The following is a 22781-nucleotide window of genomic DNA, read 5'->3' on the forward strand; positions in this document are numbered from 1 at the left end:
CCCGGTCTGGGAAGATCCCACATGCTGCGGAGCAGCTAGGCCCGTGAGCCATGGCCGCTGAGCCTGCGCGTCCGGAGCCTGTGCTCCGCAATGGGAGAGGCCGCAACAGTGAGAGGCCTGCGTACCGCAAAAAAAAAAAAAACAAACCACAATGAGATACCACATCATGCCCATTAGGATGGCTATTATCAAAAATACAGATAATAACAAGTGTTAGTGAGGATGTGGAGTTATTGGAACTCTTGTGCACTGTTAGCTGGAATGTAAAATGGTAAAGCTGCTGTGGAAAACAATATAAGCAGTTACTCAAAAAATTAGAAGTAGAATTACCATAAGATCCAGCAATTCTGCTTCTGTATATATACCAAAAAGAATTGAAAACACAGTCTCGAAGAGATATTTGTACACCATGTTCACAGCAGCGTTATTCACGATAGCTAAAACATGGAAGCAACCCAAATGTCCATAGATGGGTGAATGGTAAGCAAAATCTGGTAAATACATACAATGGAATATTATTCAATCATAAAAAGGAAGGAAATTCTGACATGCTACAATAAGGATGAAACTTGAGCACATTATGCTAAGTGAAATAAACTTAGTCACAAAAATAAAATATTATTCTACTTATATGAGGTTCTTAGAGTCATCAAAATCATAGAGACAAAATAGAATGGTGGTTACCTGGGCCAGGGTGGAGGGGGCAGAATGGGGAATTATTGTTTAACAGGGATAGAATTTCAGTTTTGCAAGGTGAAAAGAGTACTGGAGATAGATTGTGGCAATGGTTGTATAATATTATAAATGTATTTAGTAAAACTAAACTGTACACTTATAAAATGGTTAAGATGGTAAATTTTATATTTTACCACAATAAAAAAATTGTTAAATAAAAAAGAGTTAAGAACCAAGACTGGGCTTCCCTGGTGGCGCAGTGGTTGAGAGTCCGCCTGCCAAGGCAGGGGACACGGGTTCGTGCCCCAGTCCGGGAAGATCCCACATGCCGTGAAGCGGCTGGGCCCATGAGCCATGGCCGCTGAGCCTGCGCATCCGGAGCCTGTGCTCTGCAACAGGAGAGGCCACAACAGTGAGAGGCCCGCGTACCGCAAAAGAAAAAAAAAAAAAAAAAAAGAACCAAGGTGGAGCGATATTATTAAGCTGTACTAATTTAGACAGGGTTGACCTGGGGATAGATACATAAATGAATAGAAGAGAAATGAACCATGCATATATGCTGGGATAATTGGTTCTCCATAAGAAAAAACTAAAGTTAAGTCTCTATCTCACTTCTTATGCATTAATCAATTCTAGATTACGACCAAAATGTGCAAAGCAAAACTTTCATATATTTAGAAGAAAATATAGGTCTTTCTCTTAAAATTAGGATAGGAAAGGAGTTACTTAATAAGCTACAAAAAGCATAAAACATGAGCAAAAAATTTCTTGATACATTTTACTGTATTAAAAAAATACAGCTTCCATTTTTTATAAGATGCCATTAAAAACAAACTGAAAAATCAAGGAGAAAAGACAAGCTACAGCCTGGAAATAGATATTTGCTACTATAAAATCAATAAAATATTAGTATATGATAGAAATACACATGTATCTAAAAATTATTTATAGAAACAGAACCCAAAAGGAAAAAGAGGCAAAATATAAGAAACCACAATTAACAGAAAAGGAATTCCACATGGTCAATAACAGGAAAACACTCTCATCGAATGGCAAATTCAAATCCATTTTTGTTTCATTTTTATAAATAAAAATCTCTAAGAAAAGAAAAACAATGAAATCTATCATACCCATCAGATTGGCAAAAAGTTAAAAACTGCAAATATCAAGGTTGACAGTGGTGTAAACCACATTGTAGAGCAACAGAAACTCTCTTAACTGCCAGTGGTAAAATTCTTTGGAGAACAATTTGGCAATATACAGTAGGGTTGAAAATGTCAGGAACAGCCATCCTTAGTTTTAAACCTTAAAGAAGCTCTTGCACATGTGCTAAAGATGTTGTATATACAAGAACCATAAAAGCAACACTGCAAAAGCAAAAAATTAAAACACCAAAAATATCTATCATCAGAAGAAATACATTTCTTACAATAGGATTTTCTACAGCAGTGCATATTTCCTAGAGCTAATACACATCAACTCTAATGATTCTCACAACCAAAATATTTTTTAAAAAGAAAGTTGGAATCAAAATAATACCATTTATGACTGTAAAAATGTAAAAAAACAATACCATATATTGTTTAGATACACACATATCTGTAGCAAAAGTATAAAGACATGAATAGGGATGTCTAAATTTAGAATAAACCCTAAATTTGAGAATGGAGTGAGAGAAAGATATAGAGGGGTTCAAATGTATTTGTAATGTTTTACATTTTCAGCTGACCTTTGGATTCATGGGTGTGGTGTTATTCTTTATCATGAAATATTTTTAAGGTAAGATTAAGAAAAGTTACTTATACTTAACTAGAAACTTTGTTCAGAATATTATTTTGTCATGTTTGAAATTTCACTGTAAACAAGCTTAAATTTTTGTTATAAAAATAACGAATTTATGGAAATTTCAAAAATCTATGAAGATTTCATAATTTTATTCTGTAGATTATATCTTGCATTCTGAAGAGCCTAAGGATACATTCTATATCTTAAAATACTTTATTGTGGGCATTTTATATAATATGCCAATGTGTAAGAACACAAATTTATCTTTCACTGAACTCATTTTTTCCTCCTAAGCATTTATTTCATGTCCAGAATACCACACAAATTGAGGTGTTTGGTTGGTGAAATTCCAGATACATTGGAGTAAAAATGCTTAATTTTAAACCGTACTTTTGGTTACATATTGAATAAGAGAATATAAAACACAATTGGGGAAACTGGGATATTTATCACTTAAATAGCTATACTTTCTGGATGATTGAAAACAATGGGTTATCTCAAACCTATGGACAACATATGGATATCTTACATAAAGCAATATTTTATTAATAGCATGTTTTCCTTATTCAACAGCCTTAATATATTCCAGGTGAAACAATGAACAGTTATCTGTGAACAAAACAACTGTAGCATAATGACAGCAAAAGTTTACTGACCTATGTACCAGGTACTCTGTACATGATTATCTCATGTAATCCTCACAATATCCCTTGCAAGTAGGTACCATTATCCTACTTTTACAAGAACCTGAGGTAACATGCCCAAGATTGCCTAACCAGTGAGCAGTGGAGCCAAAATTTGAACCCAGGCAGTCTGGGTTGAGAAACACTGCATTATGTTGCCTCTTTCTGGATTACAGTTATACTAATATAAAATGTCAAGGCCAGCTCCATTTTTAAGTATTTTTACCACTGTCCTGTGAATATGCTCAAGGTTTCCATACCATGTGTTCTGACTTGGGTGACTAATAAATATGATCACTTGGTCTCATTTTCAACTGTCACTAACTTGAGTGGTTAGAGACAGATCTCTGGGCCTTAGTTTCTTCATGTGAGAACACTAAATGATACTGAGGTCATTTTCAACTCCAAGAGAGAAAAATAATCCTTTAAAAGATGCCCACAATAACAAGTCAACACTAGGGAGAGGAAAAGATTTTAAAGTAAAAGTGAATGTGTATGGTGATTTAATCAATTTTGGTGTTTTAAATCTTTTTATGAAAAGAATTAAGGCTATAAACTTAGAAAAAACCTAAATATCCCTAAAAATGTCTATGAACTAGTTTATCAAATAGTTTTATGTAAGAAAATTACAGAGTGAGTCAAAATAATTTTTCCTAAATTGCTATGTACATAATACTCCTTTTTTTCTTTAATTTTTAGAAAGTTGGGCATAAAAAAATACCTAAACCTGCTTCTTAACATGGTACCAGAAGAGAGCTATTGCCAAGAGTTTGATTTACAGAGAAATCATGGTTCGACTGACCTTGGATCTAATTGCCAAAAGGAGCAATCTTAAACCCCGAAAAGAAGAAACCACTTTACAATACCTGAAGAAAATAACTCATATAAATTTTTCAGCCAAAAATATAGATGCAATTGTAAGAACTGTGAAATTATTTCCTATTTTTATATAATTAACAATGTAAAGTTTAGAAACTGGTATCAGGGCATACATTCTTTTTAACTATATTTTGATTAGGCAGCTTTATATTATGTTTTTATTTTAGTTTCCTCTATAAAATACACCATTGTAATTATTAAATATATGTGTTAAATATATATATGTTCCCCTAAAATTCTTTATAGTGTAGCAAACTAGATTTTGAAGTATATGCTGGAAAATAATTTCAAAGATAGTTTTGGATAATTCCAAAGCCTTGGAATATGAATTTTTAACATATCAAAATATTAAGAATTATATGTAAGTACTATATTTCAAAACATGAACAGTGACATCTTTTTTGCACATAATTTGACTGGTTATATAAATGTAGGTTATACCATGTCAGTTACATCAGACAAGATTATGTTAACTTGGATATATACTCTGCGCTAAGCTAATTTTCTCTGTGCTAAGCTAGCTTTTGGCTTTAATTTGGGAAATTTTAAAGGCAGCAATAACCCTTTTAGGCCATTTGTATTGGTATCCGTTGTCTACAATAAAATGCTAAAGACCACGGATAAGCAAAATTTTCTTGGAAGCATAAGCTACATGAGGGCAGGGATCATGTCTTTTTTTTTTCACATCACTCTAAATCCCCTATCCAGTACAGTGCCCGACTCATATTAAGTGCTTTAATAAATATTTACTGAACGAATGAATGAATGAAAAAAACACAAAAGCTCCAGGCAAAATTGTCAATTAAGACAGTCGGGGTTTTTTTTTTGCAGAGACCTTCTTCAGCTCCCATTCTATATTCCCTTCCAGTTTCCAGGTGAGCCTTCTCCCTAACTGCCCAAACCTCATGTTTCCTTTTTATTGCCCAGAGAACTCTGCCTCATCATACCATCACAGACAGCTTTCTCTGGAGAGCTTCCATTTAATGTACTTTTGGCCCCTCACAATCAGTGCTCCTTCAGTGTGGAGGACCTCTGTTAGGAGGAAAGCAAACTGGTTAAAATAATTCAACCGGTTCCTAAGATGTGGCTGTATTTTTTAAAAGATCTTGTTGACTTAATGAAAGCTGAGATATTTTTGAGCAGAATATCACTTTACCTCTTGCCTACTTACTCTAGACTAACTCTACCACCACACAAGAAATGACAGACTTTTTAAAATACCTTTATTTTCTTACCTCAAAAGTAAGTGGTGTTCATTTATAAAACACATATAAATACATATAAAATAAATATAAAAAGAAAGAAATTGACTTGTAATCCTTCCGTGCAGAGAAAACCACTATTAACATTTAGGTGATGTCCTTTCAGTCTTTTTTCTAGGCATGTATTCATATAATTTTACAATTATGGGTCATGTTGAATATACTGTTTTCATTTTATTATGAGATCTACAAGATATTACTAAAGAAATTAAAGGATAATTAATGGTTATACAGTATTCCCTTAAATAGCATTATCATAGTTTCTTTATTAATCCATTGTTCTTGAATATCTAGATGACTTCCAGTCATTTTTCAGTATTATAAACCACAACAGTTTATTTCCAATCCTACAGAAAGATTAAGCCCTGATTCACAATGTTGAAGCAATAATTTGTTAGATGCTTCAGCTTCCAGAGGAGCCTAATTGCTTCCAAGGAAAACTGCTTGCCCTGGGAAAATCTTTCTTAACAAACACAATTTTATTAATAAGGTTACAGAATACTAAAACCTAGAACTAATTTTTAATCATTCTAGTCTCATTTTGACTGTGTTAAGAACAGAGGAATTCTGTTATTTTATATTAACCTTAATGAAATGTGTAGAATGATTAAGTGAAAAACTTTCTTAAAAACACAAGTTTTCAGGAGAAATTAAGTATCATCTGTTTTTATTTTTCTTTTAGGAAGACCTCTCTCTTTGCAAAAATCTTAGTGTTTTATATTTGTATGATAACTGTATTAGTCAAATCACTAACTTGAATTATGCCACAAATCTGACCCACTTATACCTACAAAACAATTGTATTTCATGTATAGAGAACCTCGGGTCATTAAAGAAACTGGAAAAACTGTAAGTGCTTTTATTTCTAAGTAATGTAATTGTCATCATTACAGTAATATTTTTGCATGCAGGCATTTCCTTTATCTGCCTCATTTTTATTCTTTTGCAGTATTATTAGTACTAAATAGATTGTTATACATGTAATACTTGACAATTTGTGTTTTATAAACCCTGATAACTTCTTTTGAAGGAGGGTGAGTTGTCTTAAGGGCTTATAGGGATACATACCTGAAACCTGCTTATTTAAGCTCAACTGGTGAAAAAAGTTTCCATGGAACCCAAATGAGTTCTGTGCCTTTTAGAATCACACATCTCAAAAAGGCAGGGTCATAGAACTGATAACATTGATATAGATTTGATTGTAAAAGGCATTTACTGCCTATGATGATTTTAATTAAACAATGAGGCCCAGTGGATCCAAATTTCCCAGATTGGAGGAACGACCAGTGCTTCTCAAAAAGCAGGCCAAGGGCCTCAGAATGGGGAAAATAAGTGGGGTGGGAGACGCTTATTAAAAATTCAGATTGCTATACAAAATGGATCAGCAACAAGGCTTTACTATATAACACAGGGAATTATATTCAATATCTTATAATAACCCATAATGGAAAAATAATCTGAAAAATATATATATATAACTGAATCACTTTGCTGTACACCTGAAACTAAAACAATATTGGAAATCAACTATATGTCAATTAAAAAATGCAGATTGCTGGGTTCCAACCTAGGTAACCAAATCAGAATCTCTGGAGGTTAAGCTCAGAAATCTTCATTTTTAAACGTATGACCCAGGTGATTCTATGCACTTCAACACAACAGGAGCACTGGTAGACAGGACTATTTCTCTCACTTCAAAAAAATAAACATTTCTCAGACTTAATTAAGTGTAAGAATCAAATAAATAAACTTTTCATTGATTCAATATAAAGAGAACATTCTGCACGTACAGTTGACCCTTGACCAACATAGGTTTGAACTGTGCAGATCCACTTACACATGGATTTTTTTCAATAGTAAATAATACAGGACTACATGAGCCATGATCCATGGTTGGTGGAATCTGCAAATGCAAAGCAACCAGAGATACAGAGTGCCCACTATAAGTTATATGCAGATTTTCCACTGCATGGAGGTCAGCGCCCCTAACCACACACCCCCCAACAATGTTCAATGGTCAACTGTATAATTTTCATATAGCTCCATGATTTTGTTATTATGTTTTTATCACTTCTAGACCATGATGCTCTCAGAATGTCTATTTTAAAATGGTTTACGGGGGGTGGTGGGGGTGGTGTGATGAACTGGGAGATTGGGATTGACATGTATACACTGATGTATATAAAATGGATGACTAATAAGAACCTGCTGTATAAAAAAATAAATTTTAAAAAATGGTTTATATTTTGCAGATATCTGGGAGGCAACTACATTGCTGTCATAGAAGGCTTAGAAGGCTTAGAAGGACTAAGAGAGCTTCATGTTGAGAGTCAGAGGCTTCCCCTTGGAGAAAAGCTCCTGTTTGATCCAAGAACTCTTCATTCTCTGGCAGTAAGGCCACATTTGAGTATTCTGACAAAGAATATAGTGATCAATGCTTATAATGAAAAAAGGAAGGTATATCTGGACGTTGTCATACTCTGCATGTTTATATGGCCAGTTGAGAATTTGAGAGCTAAAACTAATTTTTCCTACATAATTTCTCAGAGACTCAGCAGCTATAAAATGGGAATAATAATTCCTGCCCATAGGGTAACTGGAAGGATCAAAAGAAGGATGAGAAAAGGTTATATAAAGTATGAAGTTCTAATACAGATGTTAACTCACTCCTATTTTGACCTTGGTGTGATCATGATGACTCAAAACTTAAAATTTTAGGAAAAAAGCCTAAGGAAAGAGGATGTATATAAAATGGATGACTAATAAGAACCTGCTGTATAAAAAAATAAATTTTAAAAAATGGTTTATATTTTGCAGATATCTGGGAGGCAACTACATTGCTGTCATAGAAGGCTTAGAAGGCTTAGAAGGACTAAGAGAGCTTCATGTTGAGAGTCAGAGGCTTCCCCTTGGAGAAAAGCTCCTGTTTGATCCAAGAACTCTTCATTCTCTGGCAGTAAGGCCACATTTGAGTATTCTGACAAAGAATATAGTGATCAATGCTTATAATGAAAAAAGGAAGGTATATCTGGACGTTGTCATACTCTGCATGTTTATATGGCCAGTTGAGAATTTGAGAGCTAAAACTAATTTTTCCTACATAATTTCTCAGAGACTCAGCAGCTATAAAATGGGAATAATAATTCCTGCCCATAGGGTAACTGGAAGGATCAAAAGAAGGATGAGAAAAGGTTATATAAAGTATGAAGTTCTAATACAGATGTTAACTCACTCCTATTTTGACCTTGGTGTGATCATGATGACTCAAAACTTAAAATTTTAGGAAAAAAGCCTAAGGAAAGAGGAAAGCACAGTTATTTGGAAAAATTTAAACAACCTAGAGAATCATTATAATGATAAGTCATTTTCTCCCTAGATTCTGATTTGACTGTAGGTTGCATTACGTACAGCTCTGCCTCATCCAAAGCAGGTAGAACTGGGAGCAGAGATATGACGTTCCAGCTGTCACCTGACAACCGGTCAAATCACACAGAGGTGTCACAATGAGTTGAGAAGCAGGGAGGCAGAGGGTGCCATGGAGGCTTTTACTAATCCTCAAAATGAGATTTGATAGGATATGCTACTTTCAATTCTGGGGCAAGGGATGTAAATGGAACAGACTTCGTTGGTTTTACTTTAGAGGGTCCAAAAACAGAGGGCAATAGAAGGTTTTTTTAACGAAATTTATAACAATTGAGGGGTAGTGCTATAAATTGAAAAAGAAAGGAGTGATCTGATTTCTGTCCTACCCTCCCTACTATCCCACAGAAACAACTGTGTCTCAGCTCAACCTCAGCTGAACCAAGCAGACTCATGCCACTGTGGAGATGGATAGTTTTATTACAGATTATCACCGAAAACGTTTTTGCTGGCTCATTTTTGCAGATTCAAGCAGATTCTGAAATTCTAAATATAAGGTTTACTTTTTAAGCTGTACATCAGGTCTTAAAAAGTATCAGGAAGTATCTTCCTAAAGGTTAGCTACGTGTGGACACCTGGGTGGGTAGTCTCCATCTTGGTAGAGAATCCCAGGCCTTAGATTTTAAGATGGCTCTGATTTAGTGTTGCTCTATTGTATATTTACATCCTCATTAACGGCTGATGTTGAACTTCTTGTTAATTAGATAATTATTATTTTAACTGGTTTCTGAACATATGGATTACTAAGAGAAAACTATATGGAGAGATAGAGATAAAAATAAAAATCAGATATTCTTTCAATTCTTGGTCATGTTTCCTATTTAGAAAAATAAAGATAAAAACTATTTCTCCCAGGGACTTCCCTGGCGGTCCAGTGGTTAGACGCCACGCTTCCAATGCATGGCGTGCGGGTTCGAGCCCTGGTTGGGAACTAAGATCCCACATGCCACACAGTGTGGCCAAAAGAAACCCAAAACAAACAAACAAACAAAAATTATTTCTCCCTAATCTTAGTGATATTTAACACAAAATGATAATTTGCTTGAACTGAAATAAGCATTTTTTCTATATTGTGTTATCATTTGCTTATTGGGACACCTTTTTTCTCTCTTTGCTTCTTTCTTGGCTTCTTTCTATAATTTCTCTTATATCTTGGAAGAGAAAAATTGGACTTACAAAGGAACTTTAGACAAAAATAGTAAGTTACATTACAATTACTATAGTTCTAAAAATTCCATCTGAAAAAAAATATGACATAAAAACAAAATCTCCAAGGATTTTTATTTTCTTACCTAAAGAGCAAAACAGCCTGAACTGATAAATTTTTAATTTTTCACAGATTAGGATTTCTGGTTTCTATATATAGTATTTAATTAGACTATTTATTAACCCTAATTTAGTTACCTTTCTTACAGAACTCCCTCTCTATATTGAATATCAGCAATAATAATATTGATGACATAAGAGACTTAGAAATACTGGAGAATCTTAATCAGCTCATAGCAGTTGACAACCAACTTCTGCATGTGAAGGTAAGGTAAAGGAAAATTTTTTAATATTTACATGAAATTGTGATTGAAAAATATTATTTTGCTAAATAACTATAAAATGTTTTACTTTTAAAACTATTCTGAATTTGTCCTAAAACTAGTTTATGAATCTTCACTTCTTAATGCATTTATTTGCATAATTCTGCGTCTTACCTGGTTTTCTCTTCCACACCCCAATGCCTCCATCCCTCACCAACAGAAAAATGTTTCTCTGAGAAGGAAGTATATACTTTTCCCACTCTATATTATTTTTCTATCAAATGTTTCCCTCTGGAGACTAGATTTCTTGCCCCTTAACTCTGATCTCCCAACGAATGAGCTTCTAGTAACTGTGACTAGACCTGAACTCTCTCCCGGTTGCTCCTCCTTGGGGAACACCTGGATCTTTAATTTATTCTAATTTGCACTAGCTATATTCATGTCATGTTATGCCATATAATGCCATATTCATTCAATTACTCATTCATTCAAACATGTACTGGGCACCTACACATTTGCCAGGCACTATACTACTCCATGTATTGAAAGAACAGAGGAAGAAAGAGTAGAGTCCCAGGGATTTTAAAAAACCCATGGTCAACAAGTGATAAGACTACAATGTGATTCTGTTTTCATAAGTATTGTGGTATCACTAACTTAGCCTGGGGCTAGGAAAGGCTTCCTGGAAACAGTCATCTGTGAGCTGAACCATTGCCAAAACCTCACAGTTTCTGGTTTGGCAATGGGGTGAGCTATTATATAATTTCTTTCCCTTTTTTTTTTTTTTTTTAATAAATTTATTTATTTATTTATTATTGGCTTGTTGGGTCTTCGTTGCTGCGTATGGGCTCTTCTCTAGTTACGAGCGGGGGCTACTCTTCATTGCGGTGTTCAGGCTTCTCATTGTGGTGGCTTCTCTTGTTGCAGAGCACGGGCTCTAGGTGCACAGGCTTCAGTAATTGTGGCACACGGGCTCAGTAGTTGCGGCGCAGGGGCTTAGTTGCTCCATGGCACGTGGGATCTTCCTGGACCAGGGCTCGAACCTGTGTCCCCTGCATTGGCAGGCAGATTCTTAACCACTGTGCCATCAAGGAAGCCTTGTGATAGTATTTCTTTACATAGGACCATAAAAGGAAGAATAGGCTTCTTTCTCCCATAAACAGAGCTCTTATTTCAAAACCACTTTCAAAAAAAAAAAAAAACCACTTTCAGACAGCTATCCTCTGACCCTAAAAAAGTTACCCCTGGTCTTGTTTCCAAATTCAGGACTATTACCTGGCTCATCTCATAACTACTATAAGCAGTAGATAATTATGAAAAGAAATATTCTACTACAAATGAATTCCCCAAAATATTCAAAATGCCATTGAACAATCATGGTAGATATTTAAAATAAAAAGAAATAGGAAGCATGACTCAATTAGTCATTTCAACTTACAACATGAAGGAATTAAGAAGTTCATGGGATAAATTCTGCATTCAAAATATTTTAAATTTTAGACTGCTCTTCTATGCTTTTTCATTGGGCATTTGTATTCATCAGAATTATTTAATTTTCCTATGATTTCACAGTATTTGTATCCATACTGTGATAGATGGGTAGTCTTATATAAGATACTGTATACTATATATGTGATCCTATTCAAAGTGACAGAGCCTGAAGTTTAGGTATTTGATTAAGTAGAGAGGACCTGGGATGTGCACAGTGTTCAACATTCACCCCATGGGAAATGGGAACAGAGTGGCTAAAGACAGCAGCTCACCTTTCCTGGGGAGAGAATGGTGGAGAAATCCGGTCTCCCAAATCTGCAAAGTAAGTATTTTCCCTAAATGTTTTTGAAGGCCAGGTTCTAAGCACAATGCTTGGCAAATGTTCAGTAATGAGTGCTGAATATATGAATACATCTTGAAAGATCTGGTTAGTTGTTAATTATCATAATTACCAAGATTCAATGCAGTTATTATCATTACTTTTAAAGACTTATTCTATTATGCTTTAAACTCTGAATAGAAAAGGAGAGTTTAACAGGACAAAAATGCTAGCCTATAAATACTCCCAAAGGAAGTTTTTCTGAATGACGTTAAAACCAAGCTATTTTGCCTACAATGATTCTCTAAGGCCAAGTTAACGTGAGATTAGAAAGGAAGGTATAGGGGCCATGGTCATGAAGTTGACTATATTCTAAGTGCACTTAGAATAAAGGTCCTTTTAGGCCATCGTCATGAAGTTGACTATATTCTAAGTGCAACAGAAAGTCACCGAAAAGATTATATTTTTTAAAGATTTCCCTATCAGCTATGTGAAGAATGGGTTACAAGAATGACAGCAATTGGGAGACTACAGCAAATAAGAGAAGATGGCTACTTGGAGATAAAAAGGAGTGGATGGATTGAAGGTATATTTAGATTGAACTCATGGAATCTGCTGATTAGTAGGATGTGTAGGAATAAAGAAAAGAAGAATCAAAGTTTTTGTGTGAGGAACTAAGGAGACAGTGGTAGCCTTTACAAGTTGGGGGATACAAGGGAAGGAATAAAAGAATTCCTTCTATTGAGAAGCCTATTCGATATTGAAATGCACGTGTAAAGTAGGCATCTGGAGTACAAAGGAAAAGCAAGATTGGAAAGTTTGGGAGTCAACAGCATTTAAATGATATTTAGAGTCATGGGACTGGGTGACAGACAAAGATAAAGAATAAATGAGGCCACTCCAATATTTAGAGATCATTTAGATTAGAAGGCACTAGTAGGAGTCAATGATGTAGAAGACAAGAGAAAAAGGAGGTTTAAGGAAGAGGGAATGGCCACTTGACTTGAATGCTGTTGAGGGGCTGACATGAGGGCAGATAAGAGGTTAAGAGAAATGCACTGAATTTGGCAATAGTGAGATTAGGTCTGGTCAACTGTGTTTTTTGCATATTTCAGAATAGAGTATTTAACAGGTGTTTGCATTGTTTTTTCTTGTAACCAAAGCCCCACATACCTGTTAGAAACTTCTTTCCTTGTTATGGATTGAGAAATTTCAGGCTTTTCATGAAATACTTCCCCATACCTGAAATTTCAGTATATAAACTAAAGGACAAGAGAAGGGAAAATTAAAAGGCTAAAACACCTTAAAAACAAAGTTAGAGGGGACAGGTTTAATTTGTTAAGAAGTTGAACCAGAGAGGCTGTGGTTCAAAAATCACAGCTCTGTGTCTATTAAGTAAATCATATTAAATAAATCTATTAAATAAATCATATTTATAAGTAAAAACATTGCCACAAAGAAAACTCCAAGCCCAGATGGCTCCATTGATGTATTATATCATATATTTAAAAAAGAAATTATATCAAAACTACAAAAACTACTTCAGAAAAATAGATAAGTAGGGAATACTTCTCAACTCCTGTTATCAGGCTAGCATCATCCTATCCCCAACACTATTACAAGAAAACTACAATGAATAAAATAAATAAAAACAATATCCCTCATGAACATAGATTCACAAGTCCCTACCAAAATATTATCAAATAAAATCCAGCAATATAGGACTTCCCTGGTGGCACAGTAGTTAAGAATCCAGCTGCCAATGCAGGGGACACAGGTTCGAGCCCTGGTCTGGGAAGATCCCACATGCTGTGGAGCAACTAAGCCCGTGCGCCACAACTACTGAGCCTGAGCTCTAGAGCCCAGGAGCCACAACCACTGAGCCCACGAGCAACAACTACTGAGCCTGCGTGCCACAACTACTGAAGCCCGTGCGCCAGTAGCCCGTGCTCTGCAACAAGAGAAGCCACTGCAATGAGAAGCCTGCGCACCGCAAGTTAGAATAGCCCCCACTCGCCACAACTACAGAAAGCCCACGCGCAGCAACAAAGACCCAACGCAGCCAAAAATAAATTAAGTTTTTTAAAAAGTCCAGCAATATATAAAAAGATTATCCATAATGACCAAGTGAGATTTATCCCTGAAATCAAAGATTGGTTTGACATTCAAAAACTCAACGTGATGGGGACTTCCCTGCTGGCACAGTGGATAAGACTTCGTGCTCCCAATGCAGTGAGCCTGGGTTCGATCCCTGGTCAGGAAACTAGATCCCACATGCATGCCGCAACTAAGAGTTTGCATGCCACAACTAGGGAGCCCACCTGCCATAACTAAGGAGTCCACATGCTGCAACTAAGGAGCCCACCTGCCTCAAATAAGACCTGGTGCAACCAAATAAATAAATATTTTTAAAAATCAATGTGATGCACCAAAAAAATTAAAGGAGAAATATTCTATGATCATCTCAATAGATGCACAAAATGCATTTTTAAAAGTTCAACAAATTATAAATAGAAGGGAACTTAACCTGATAATTGGCATTCATGTAAAATCAACAAAAATATCATACTTGATGATTAAAGACTGGATTCTTTCCCCCTCAAGACAGAGAGTAAAGCAAGGATGTTTACTCTGCTTTATAGAAGGCTTAGCCAGTGCAATAAGGCAAGAAAATGAAACAACACTCAGTTTGGAATGGAAGAAGTAAAACTATCTTTATCTGCAGACTACATAATAGGGTATATATTTAAAATCACAAATCTATAAAAAGCTATTAGAACTTACAAATTTAGTAATGTCATAGGATACAAAGTCAATATGCAAAAAATCCTCACATACTAGCAATGAACAACTGGAAAATGATATTTTTTAAAAATACCATTTATAATTTATGTCAAGAAAGATTAAATACTCAGTAATAAATTTAAGAAAATACATGCAAAAGCTATAGAATAAAAACTATAAAATATTGGGAGAAATTAAAGAAGACCTAAATAAATGAAGAGAAATAACATTTTCATGGATTGGAAGACTCTATATTATTAAGGTGCTAATTCTTTCCAAATTAATGTATACATTCAACATAATCCCAGTCAAAATCCCAGCAGATTTTTTTTAATTGACAAGCTGATTCTAAAATTTACATGATAATGCAAAGGACCTAAAATACCAAAACAATATTGGTAAAAAGAACTAATGTTGGAGAACTTATGCTACCTGATTTCATGACTTTAACATTATAATAATCAAGACAGTGTGGTATTGGCATAGGATGGATACACAGATCAAGGAAACAAATTAAACACTTTATAAATAAATCTATACCTATGTTCAACTGATTTTTTTTTTACAGAGGTTCTAAGATAATTCAATGAGGGAAGGATAATCTTTTCAACAAATGCTGGTGGAACAACTGGACATCCAAACAGTGAGCCTTCACCCTTCATACCATATACAAAAACTTACTCAAAATACAACATATCCAAATTTAACTGCTAAAAAATAAAGGTTCTAGAAAAAAACCATACATCTGAGTTCTTTAAAAGAACACAAAAAATATGACCTATAAAAAACTGATAAACTGGACTTCATCAAAATTTAAAACTTGCTTTTTGGAAGACATTATTAATGAAACAGTGAACCATAGAGAGAAAATATTAGCTATCATGTACCTGACAAATAATTTTTATCCAAAATATATTTTTAAAAACTCTTACAACTCTATGGTAAGAAGACAAGCAACACATTAAAAATGGGCTAAAGAGTTCAACAAAAACTTACAAAAGAGCATATACTAATGGTCAATAAACAAAAAAAAGATGCTCAGTATCATTATTCATCAGGGAAATACAAATTAAAATAAAGATATGATACCACTACAGACCCACTAGAATAGCTAAAAATAAAGAGACTGGCAGTATCAATTTTGGATGAGGATGTGGATGGAGCAACTGGAACCCTCATTCATTGCTGAGGAAAATGTAAAATGGTACAACCTTTTTGGAAAACAGTTTAACAGTTTCTTATAAAGTTAAAAATGCACTTACCATATGACTCAGCAATCCCATTCTTAGGTATTTACCCAAGTGAAATGAAAACCTATGTTCACACAAATACCTGTATGCAAATATTTATAGTAACTTTATTTGTAATTTTGAAAACAACCAAATCTTCCTCAAATGGGAATGGAGAAACAAACTGTGTTCCATACAATGGGATATCACTCAACAATAAAAAAGAATACTGATGCACACGACAACATGGATAAAAATCCAATTATACTGAGTGAAATAAGCCAGACAAAAAAAAGAGTACATGCAGTATGACCGCATTTATATGAAACTCTTGAAAAGTAAAAACAAATGTATATAGTAACAGCAGATCAATGGCTGCCTGATGGGAATGGTAAGAGGCTGACTGGAAAGGGCCACAAGTGAATCTTTTGGGATGATTAAAATGTTTTTTTTTAAATTAATTTATTTATTTGTTTTTATTTGGGGCTGTGTTGGGTCTTCATTGCTGTGCGTGGGCTTTCTGTAGCTGCGGCAAGTGGGGGCTACTCTTCGTTGCAGTGCGCGGACTTCTCATTGTCGTGGCTTCTCTTGTTGCAGAGCACGGGCTCTAGTCACGCGGGCTTCAGCAGTTGTGGCACACGGACTCAGTAGTTGTGGCTCGCGGGCTCTAGAGCACAGGCTCAGTAGTTGTGGTGCATGGGCTTAGTTGCTCCGTGGCATGTGGGATCTTCCCGGGCCAGGGCTCGAACCCGTGTCCCCTGCATTGGCAGGTGGATTCTTAACCACTGCGCCACCAGGGAAGCCCGAAAATGTTCTTTCTTGATTATGGTGGTCATTGTATGGATGTACATGGTTTGGTCATTTAAATAAATGTATTTCATTATATGTAAATTATAATTCAATAGTTAATTTTAATATTAGAAAAATTCTCCAGAACCAAAGGACATGAGTTTCCAGATTGAAACAGTCTCCCAAATGCCAGCACAGTGGATGAAAACTGACCCACACCCAGGTCTATCCTTAAAAAGTTTTTAGAACACCAGGAGTAAAGAGTTCCTAAAGGCTTCTACAGAGGAAAAGAGGATCATAATACAAAGAATCAGAAATCAAAATGGAATCAGAATTATCAGACTTTTCAATCTGGAAGACAGTAGAAGAATGTCTTCAGATTTTTGAGTTAAAAAAATTCTCAATCTAGAATTATATACTCAATTTTTCAAGCAATTATGGAGGTATGAAACATTTTTAAAATGAAAGGTTTCAAAAAAATTTATGTCCCACATACGTTTTTTAGGCAGCTCTTGGAAAATGTGTTCCACCTAAACAGGAGAGGAGAACAGGAAAAAGGAAGACATTGGATCTAGGAAACAGAAGAAAGGTTAAGGAAATTCCCAGAAAGAATCTGAAGGGAATTTGAAGTGAAGGAATGTCCTAGGAAAACATCTATTAGCCCAGGTTGCCTCAGGCTGAATTGGTGATAAATACATAGAAAACTAAGCAAATAAATAACCAACCAATTTTTAACTCTAGGGAAAATAAGAAACAACCATAGTGCATTATGTGGTTTAGCTCTGAACAATACTTAAGTGATCTCAGTAATATGGTCAATGGATATTAATCTTATTAATTTAAGTGACTCTGTTGACAGGATGGAGGAAGGGAAGAGTCGTAGGGGTTGGAGTAATACTTATGAAAACTAAATCATCATCTTCCATAATAGGAATTCAGTAAATACCTAAGATTTAAAAATCAATAAACAGCAGTTGTTATTTAGCAATGTGGAGGTTAAGTGTGCATAGAAATAGCTGAAGTGGGACTTCCCTGGTGGTCCAGTGTAAAGAATCCACCTTCCAATGCAGGGAACGTGGGTTCGATCCCTGGTTGGGGAACTAAGATCCGACATTTCGTGGGGCAACTAAGACTGCCCGGAACAACTACTGAGCTCGCGCACCTTAACTAGAGACCCTGCATGCCGCAAACTACAGAGCCCATGGGCTCTGGAACCCGCACGCCACAACTACAGAGCCCACGCGCCCTAGAGCCTGCGCGCCACAACTAGAGAAGAGAAAAAGCGCATGCCATGACTAGAGAGAAGCCCACGTGCCACAACAAAAGATCCTGCATGCCTCAAGGAAGATCCTGCCTGCTGCAGTTAAGACCTGATGCAGCCAAAAATAAATAAATAAATCTTTAAAAAAATAAATAAATAAAATGTATGTTTAAAAAAAAAAAAGAAAGAAAGAAATAGCTGAAGAAGTTGAATGTGGTTTTGTTTTAAGCCCAAAGGTACTCTTTACATTTTGTTATAAACCCTATGGTCTTATTTGATTCTTTAACTGTGTTGACTGTATTGCTTTGATTAAAAAAAAAAGAACATAATTTAAAAAACAGTGAATGGCTGGTAAGGAACAAATGGTTAATATCATTATTATTGTATATCACCATATCCCCCATTAGACTGAGAGCCTTTAAGAGCAAGGAATTTTTGTTGATTTCAGGATCCCCTACAGCTCAGCCCAGTGCCTGGCACATAGCAGACACCTACTACATGTTTATAAAATGAATGAATACAAGAACAATTTAAAATATTCAACTATCTGGGGAAGGAATGCAAACCACTTAGCAAGTTCCAGAGGCTGGGATAAGCCAAAAGTTGCTTTTCCCTCCCATAGAGAAAAGATATTCAGGGAGTGAGGATGAAATCTGAAGTTCTTTTACTTCCAGCAAGAAGACACAAGCAATTAAAAATGCCTAGACACAGCTTCTTGGAAGCCTGAATATAGACTTGCCTAGGGGTCATCTGAAATGTGCTTTTGTGGTCCATTTTAAATCATCCTCTGAAGGCTTAGTCAAAGGACATGAATGTTAGCATCAGAATATTAACTTATTTCTCTGTATATATTCCTGGGATCAGCGTCTCCGTTGTTTGGATTTAATTTTTCCATTCTTTATACTCATTGATTGAAGTTGCCCAAAAGCTGCTGACATCAAACCCCGTGCCATGGGAGAGAAAGCTCAATGTGCCATACATAAAGTCGCTGACATCCATCCTAACTAAGAGTCTTCAACAACAGACAGCTTTGTACCATGGGGAAAAAGAAGTGGACGTCATTAGAGAATTCTAACAAAACCACTATAATTACCAAAGGTTTTTAGCACTTAGACCAGCTGCCTTTAAATGGCCATTGTAGGTTCCTCATATGCATCTACAGAAAATACATGAAAAAAGAAAAAAATGAAAAAAATAATGATCCCTTAGGATGGTTGCATAAGGACCTGGAAGAAGCTGGGCCAAGTGGCTTCTGTCCTTCCTGCTGTTTGGGATTTCATTCCCTTCCCTCTCACTTCTACAGACTCACAGCTGCCAAGGACTCCTCCCCGCAAGATCCTCTAACCCTGCCATCATCTCTCCTATTCCCTAGTCCAAAGTCCAGGGCAGAGACTTGGGATGGGGGAGGAGAAGGTGAGAGTGGCAGAGGAGTAGAGGAAAAAAATAGAAGATAAATCCTGTCTTTCCTCTCTCTTTCTCTATGTCTGCAGCACCTCTAATCAGCAAATTTTTCAAAACAGTTCCATACAATTTCTTGTTTAAAATTCTTGTCCTGCTTCTAAACCATTCAATCATGCATGCATTCATTATTTCTTCTTCTTCATTCATTCAAAACACCTACCATGTGGCAGCACTTGCTAGACAATGGGGGAGACAATAGTAAGCAAAAAACAGATACAGTAACTGGACTCAAAGAGCTCTCAGCATTGAGAAGAAGAGAAACGTTAAGCACGTAATTACCCAAAAACAAAAGTAAAATTGCATCCGTGGCAAGTGCAACAAAGGAGAAGTATGTTGCTCTGAGAGCCTATAACTGGGGGATTTGCCTTAGGGAGCCCAGTGAAGGCTTCCCTTAGGAAGGTATTGCTGAGCTGACCTCTGAGAGAACAGAAGGGCTTACCAGGTAAAGAGAATAACATGTGCAAAGGCCGTGGGGCAGGTAAGAGTATGACAAAGGTGAGGAAAGGGAAGCAGAGACAGTAAAGATGGAGCATAACACAAATAAGAGGCTGGTGGGCAGATGAGCTGCATAGGCCATGATAGAGAGTTTTGTCTTTATCCAAGAACAATAGGGAGCCACTGAAGGTGTTTAAGCCAGGGGTGATGTAATTATAGATTAGCATTTTAAAAAGATCAGTGTGGATAGTGTGGAGAATAGACTGAAAGAGGCCAGGCTGGTTAGGAAGTGAGAGATGGTGGAAAGTTGAACAGGTAAAAATGAAGTGAGCGGACAGATTGGAAATGTGTTTAGGAAGTAAAGTGGACAAGACTTGATGGTGAGTTGGATATAGGGAGTGTGGAAGAGGGAGTGGTCAAGAATGGTTCCATAGCTTTGCCTTGAACAATGGAAAATAGGGAACTCAAGAGTCAGGGTTAGGGGAGAGAGAGATCATGAGTTTTGGTCATATAGAATCTGAGGTGTCTTTGAACTGTTCTAGAGAAAATATCAGTAAGACAATTGGTTATATGACACCAGAGCTCAGTGGACAGAAGAATGTGGGAGTCTTCAGCATATTGGTTAAGTGGCCACTGAAACTGTCATCATGGATGAGATTGCCTAGATAGGGGAGGAGACAGTGTACGATAAAATGCTCAATGTGGCTTCCCACAAAATCTGGTTATTCTTCTCACATATAGATGACCCTTCCTTCCTTGGTGTAATGGATGTTTTACTATTTCCATCAATCTGGCCATTCTTTTTCTGTAAAGGGTCTGCTTATAAATGGAGAAGGTGGTGGGTTACAGGAGAAAAAAGTTTTTCTAACCATGACTTTACATTCTTCTGTGGTCCATGGAAGAAAAACACTGTTTGAAAGGAATAAATGTAGATTATAGAAAAGGACACAAAAGAACTGATCCCTGATGGTCTGCTGCAGGGACACCTGCTTCTGTCTCCAAAGCGTGCTCCAGTGCTGGGGAAACATGGTGGTAAATTACAGGGAGGTTTTATTGCACTATCACTGCACAGATATTCTTTGGGCTTTTTCTTGACTAAATATTTTTATGGGCTGATTCAGGCAACAGTCCACCAGGCATAGCACTGTTTTTTTTTTTAACAAGATGTGTTCTCCATTCTCAAAAGCAACTTTTAGAAGCAGCCTGTTTATATACTGGGGATTTCTAGGGTCAGAGGTTTGTTATTTGTGGGGTCAAAGATTCATGCAGGATCCAGGGAGCCTGCAAGAAAAGTCATAAAGGGTGCGGTCAGTAGGGTAAGTTGCTCCAAAGAATGAGACTAAGAAAGTCCGGGGAGTTCCCTGATGCTCCAGTGGTTAAAACTCCACACTCCCAATGCAGGGGGTGCTGGGTCAATATCTGGTCAGGGAACTAAGATCCCACATGCAGTGCGGTGCGGTCAAAAAAAAAAAAAGAGTCCGAAATTGTCAATGTGTAGCTCAATGATAATGTTAGCAGTGCCTGACCAAAAGCACCAGGCTGCAGGAGTGCCCAGTGACTGAGGAAGCAGAGGCAGTGACCTAGATTCTTATAACTCCAAATGTGGTCCTAGAACCAGCAGCATCAGCATCAGAAATGCAGAGTCTCAGCTTCTGCCCCAGACCTAATAAATCAGAACCTGCATTTAAACAAGATCTCTAGGTGATTTGTAAGGACATAAAAGTTTGAGAAGAACTGGTCTGGACTACTCTTTCAAGAAGTGTAGTGATGGTATGTAAGAGGATAAAAGCCAGAGGTGAGGGATAGACTGGAAATGGAAATGCAAGAGAAAGATGATCCCAAGAGGAGAAGGCCTGTGGAGAGGGGAAGGGATCGAGAGAACTGATTAATTTGGGAAAAGAGGTGGGCCTTTTCCTTTGTTAATAAAAATCGGAAAGAAGAATGGAAGAGGAAGTGTCAGACCAAAGGCAGATAACTGAGAAAACTCTGTGCTTGATGACCCAGTTCTCCCCAATAAAACTGGTGGCAAAACCAATCACTGAGGAGGAGAAAAAAAGGTTTTAAGTCAAATACTCCATACTTTAGAAACTCCCTTCTTTAACTCTATGGCTCTAGTTTAAATGATATTTACTTTTGATTAACATTTCTTTCCATTTTTTTCTGTAACTCCTTTAAATAAGCATGCAGCAATATATTAAAATATTAAATTCTTTAATAACTATTTATAATAAAATTTGGAGTTCTACAAGTAGCTTGATGAGCCATGAACTTTTCTAGGGCCAACATTATATATCTTGCTGACACTATTAAGTCAAATATCATGGTTGCAAAAATGTATAAAAACTTGAAAGAAAAAAATTTTAATCTGTACCTACAGTTTATATTTCTGCAAAGTTTGCTAAATCAATAAAATGATCTGAAAAGTTCATCTCACAGTCAGATATATCAGTGATTTACTTCATTGGTTTTCTGATGACCATTTATCATGAGGTAAAAGCATCTTAGAATGAATGGTGGAAATCAAAAATTTGACGTGCTTGCCTCTTAAATAAACGAAATATTTGATTTATAAGACACAAACGAACAAACCACTACGGCCTGTCATGTTTTTCCAGTTTCTAATTTATTCAACCTCTGCTCAATATTGATCCTGACAAGCAGAGTAACCCAAAGATAAATTTATTCACTCCACAGTTTAGTCAGGAACAAGCCAAAAATTATAGATTTTCCCAGGCAGATGATGACAGGCAGTCAGGGGGATGACAAATGGCTGTCTTTA

The 22781-nt window shown here is 36.1% G+C and overlaps 1 protein-coding gene across 1 annotated transcript in view; it reads left to right on the forward strand.

Moving 5' to 3' along the window:
* Positions 1 to 3931: 3931 nt before the first annotated feature.
* The window catches only part of PPP1R42 (protein phosphatase 1 regulatory subunit 42), a 38643-nt gene continuing 19793 nt past the window's right edge, over positions 3932 to 22781 (forward strand). Inside the window, exons 1-4 of the mRNA XM_028500246.2 lie at positions 3932 to 4060; positions 5967 to 6133; positions 7537 to 7675; positions 10120 to 10236. Coding sequence (XP_028356047.1) covers positions 3932 to 4060; positions 5967 to 6133; positions 7537 to 7675; positions 10120 to 10236 — 552 coding nt within the window. The remainder of the gene's footprint in view (positions 4061 to 5966; positions 6134 to 7536; positions 7676 to 10119; positions 10237 to 22781) is intronic.

Source organism: Physeter macrocephalus, chromosome 15, assembly GCF_002837175.3.
Source record: "Physeter macrocephalus isolate SW-GA chromosome 15, ASM283717v5, whole genome shotgun sequence".
In the NCBI taxonomy this organism is placed as follows: Eukaryota; Metazoa; Chordata; class Mammalia; order Artiodactyla; family Physeteridae; genus Physeter; species Physeter macrocephalus.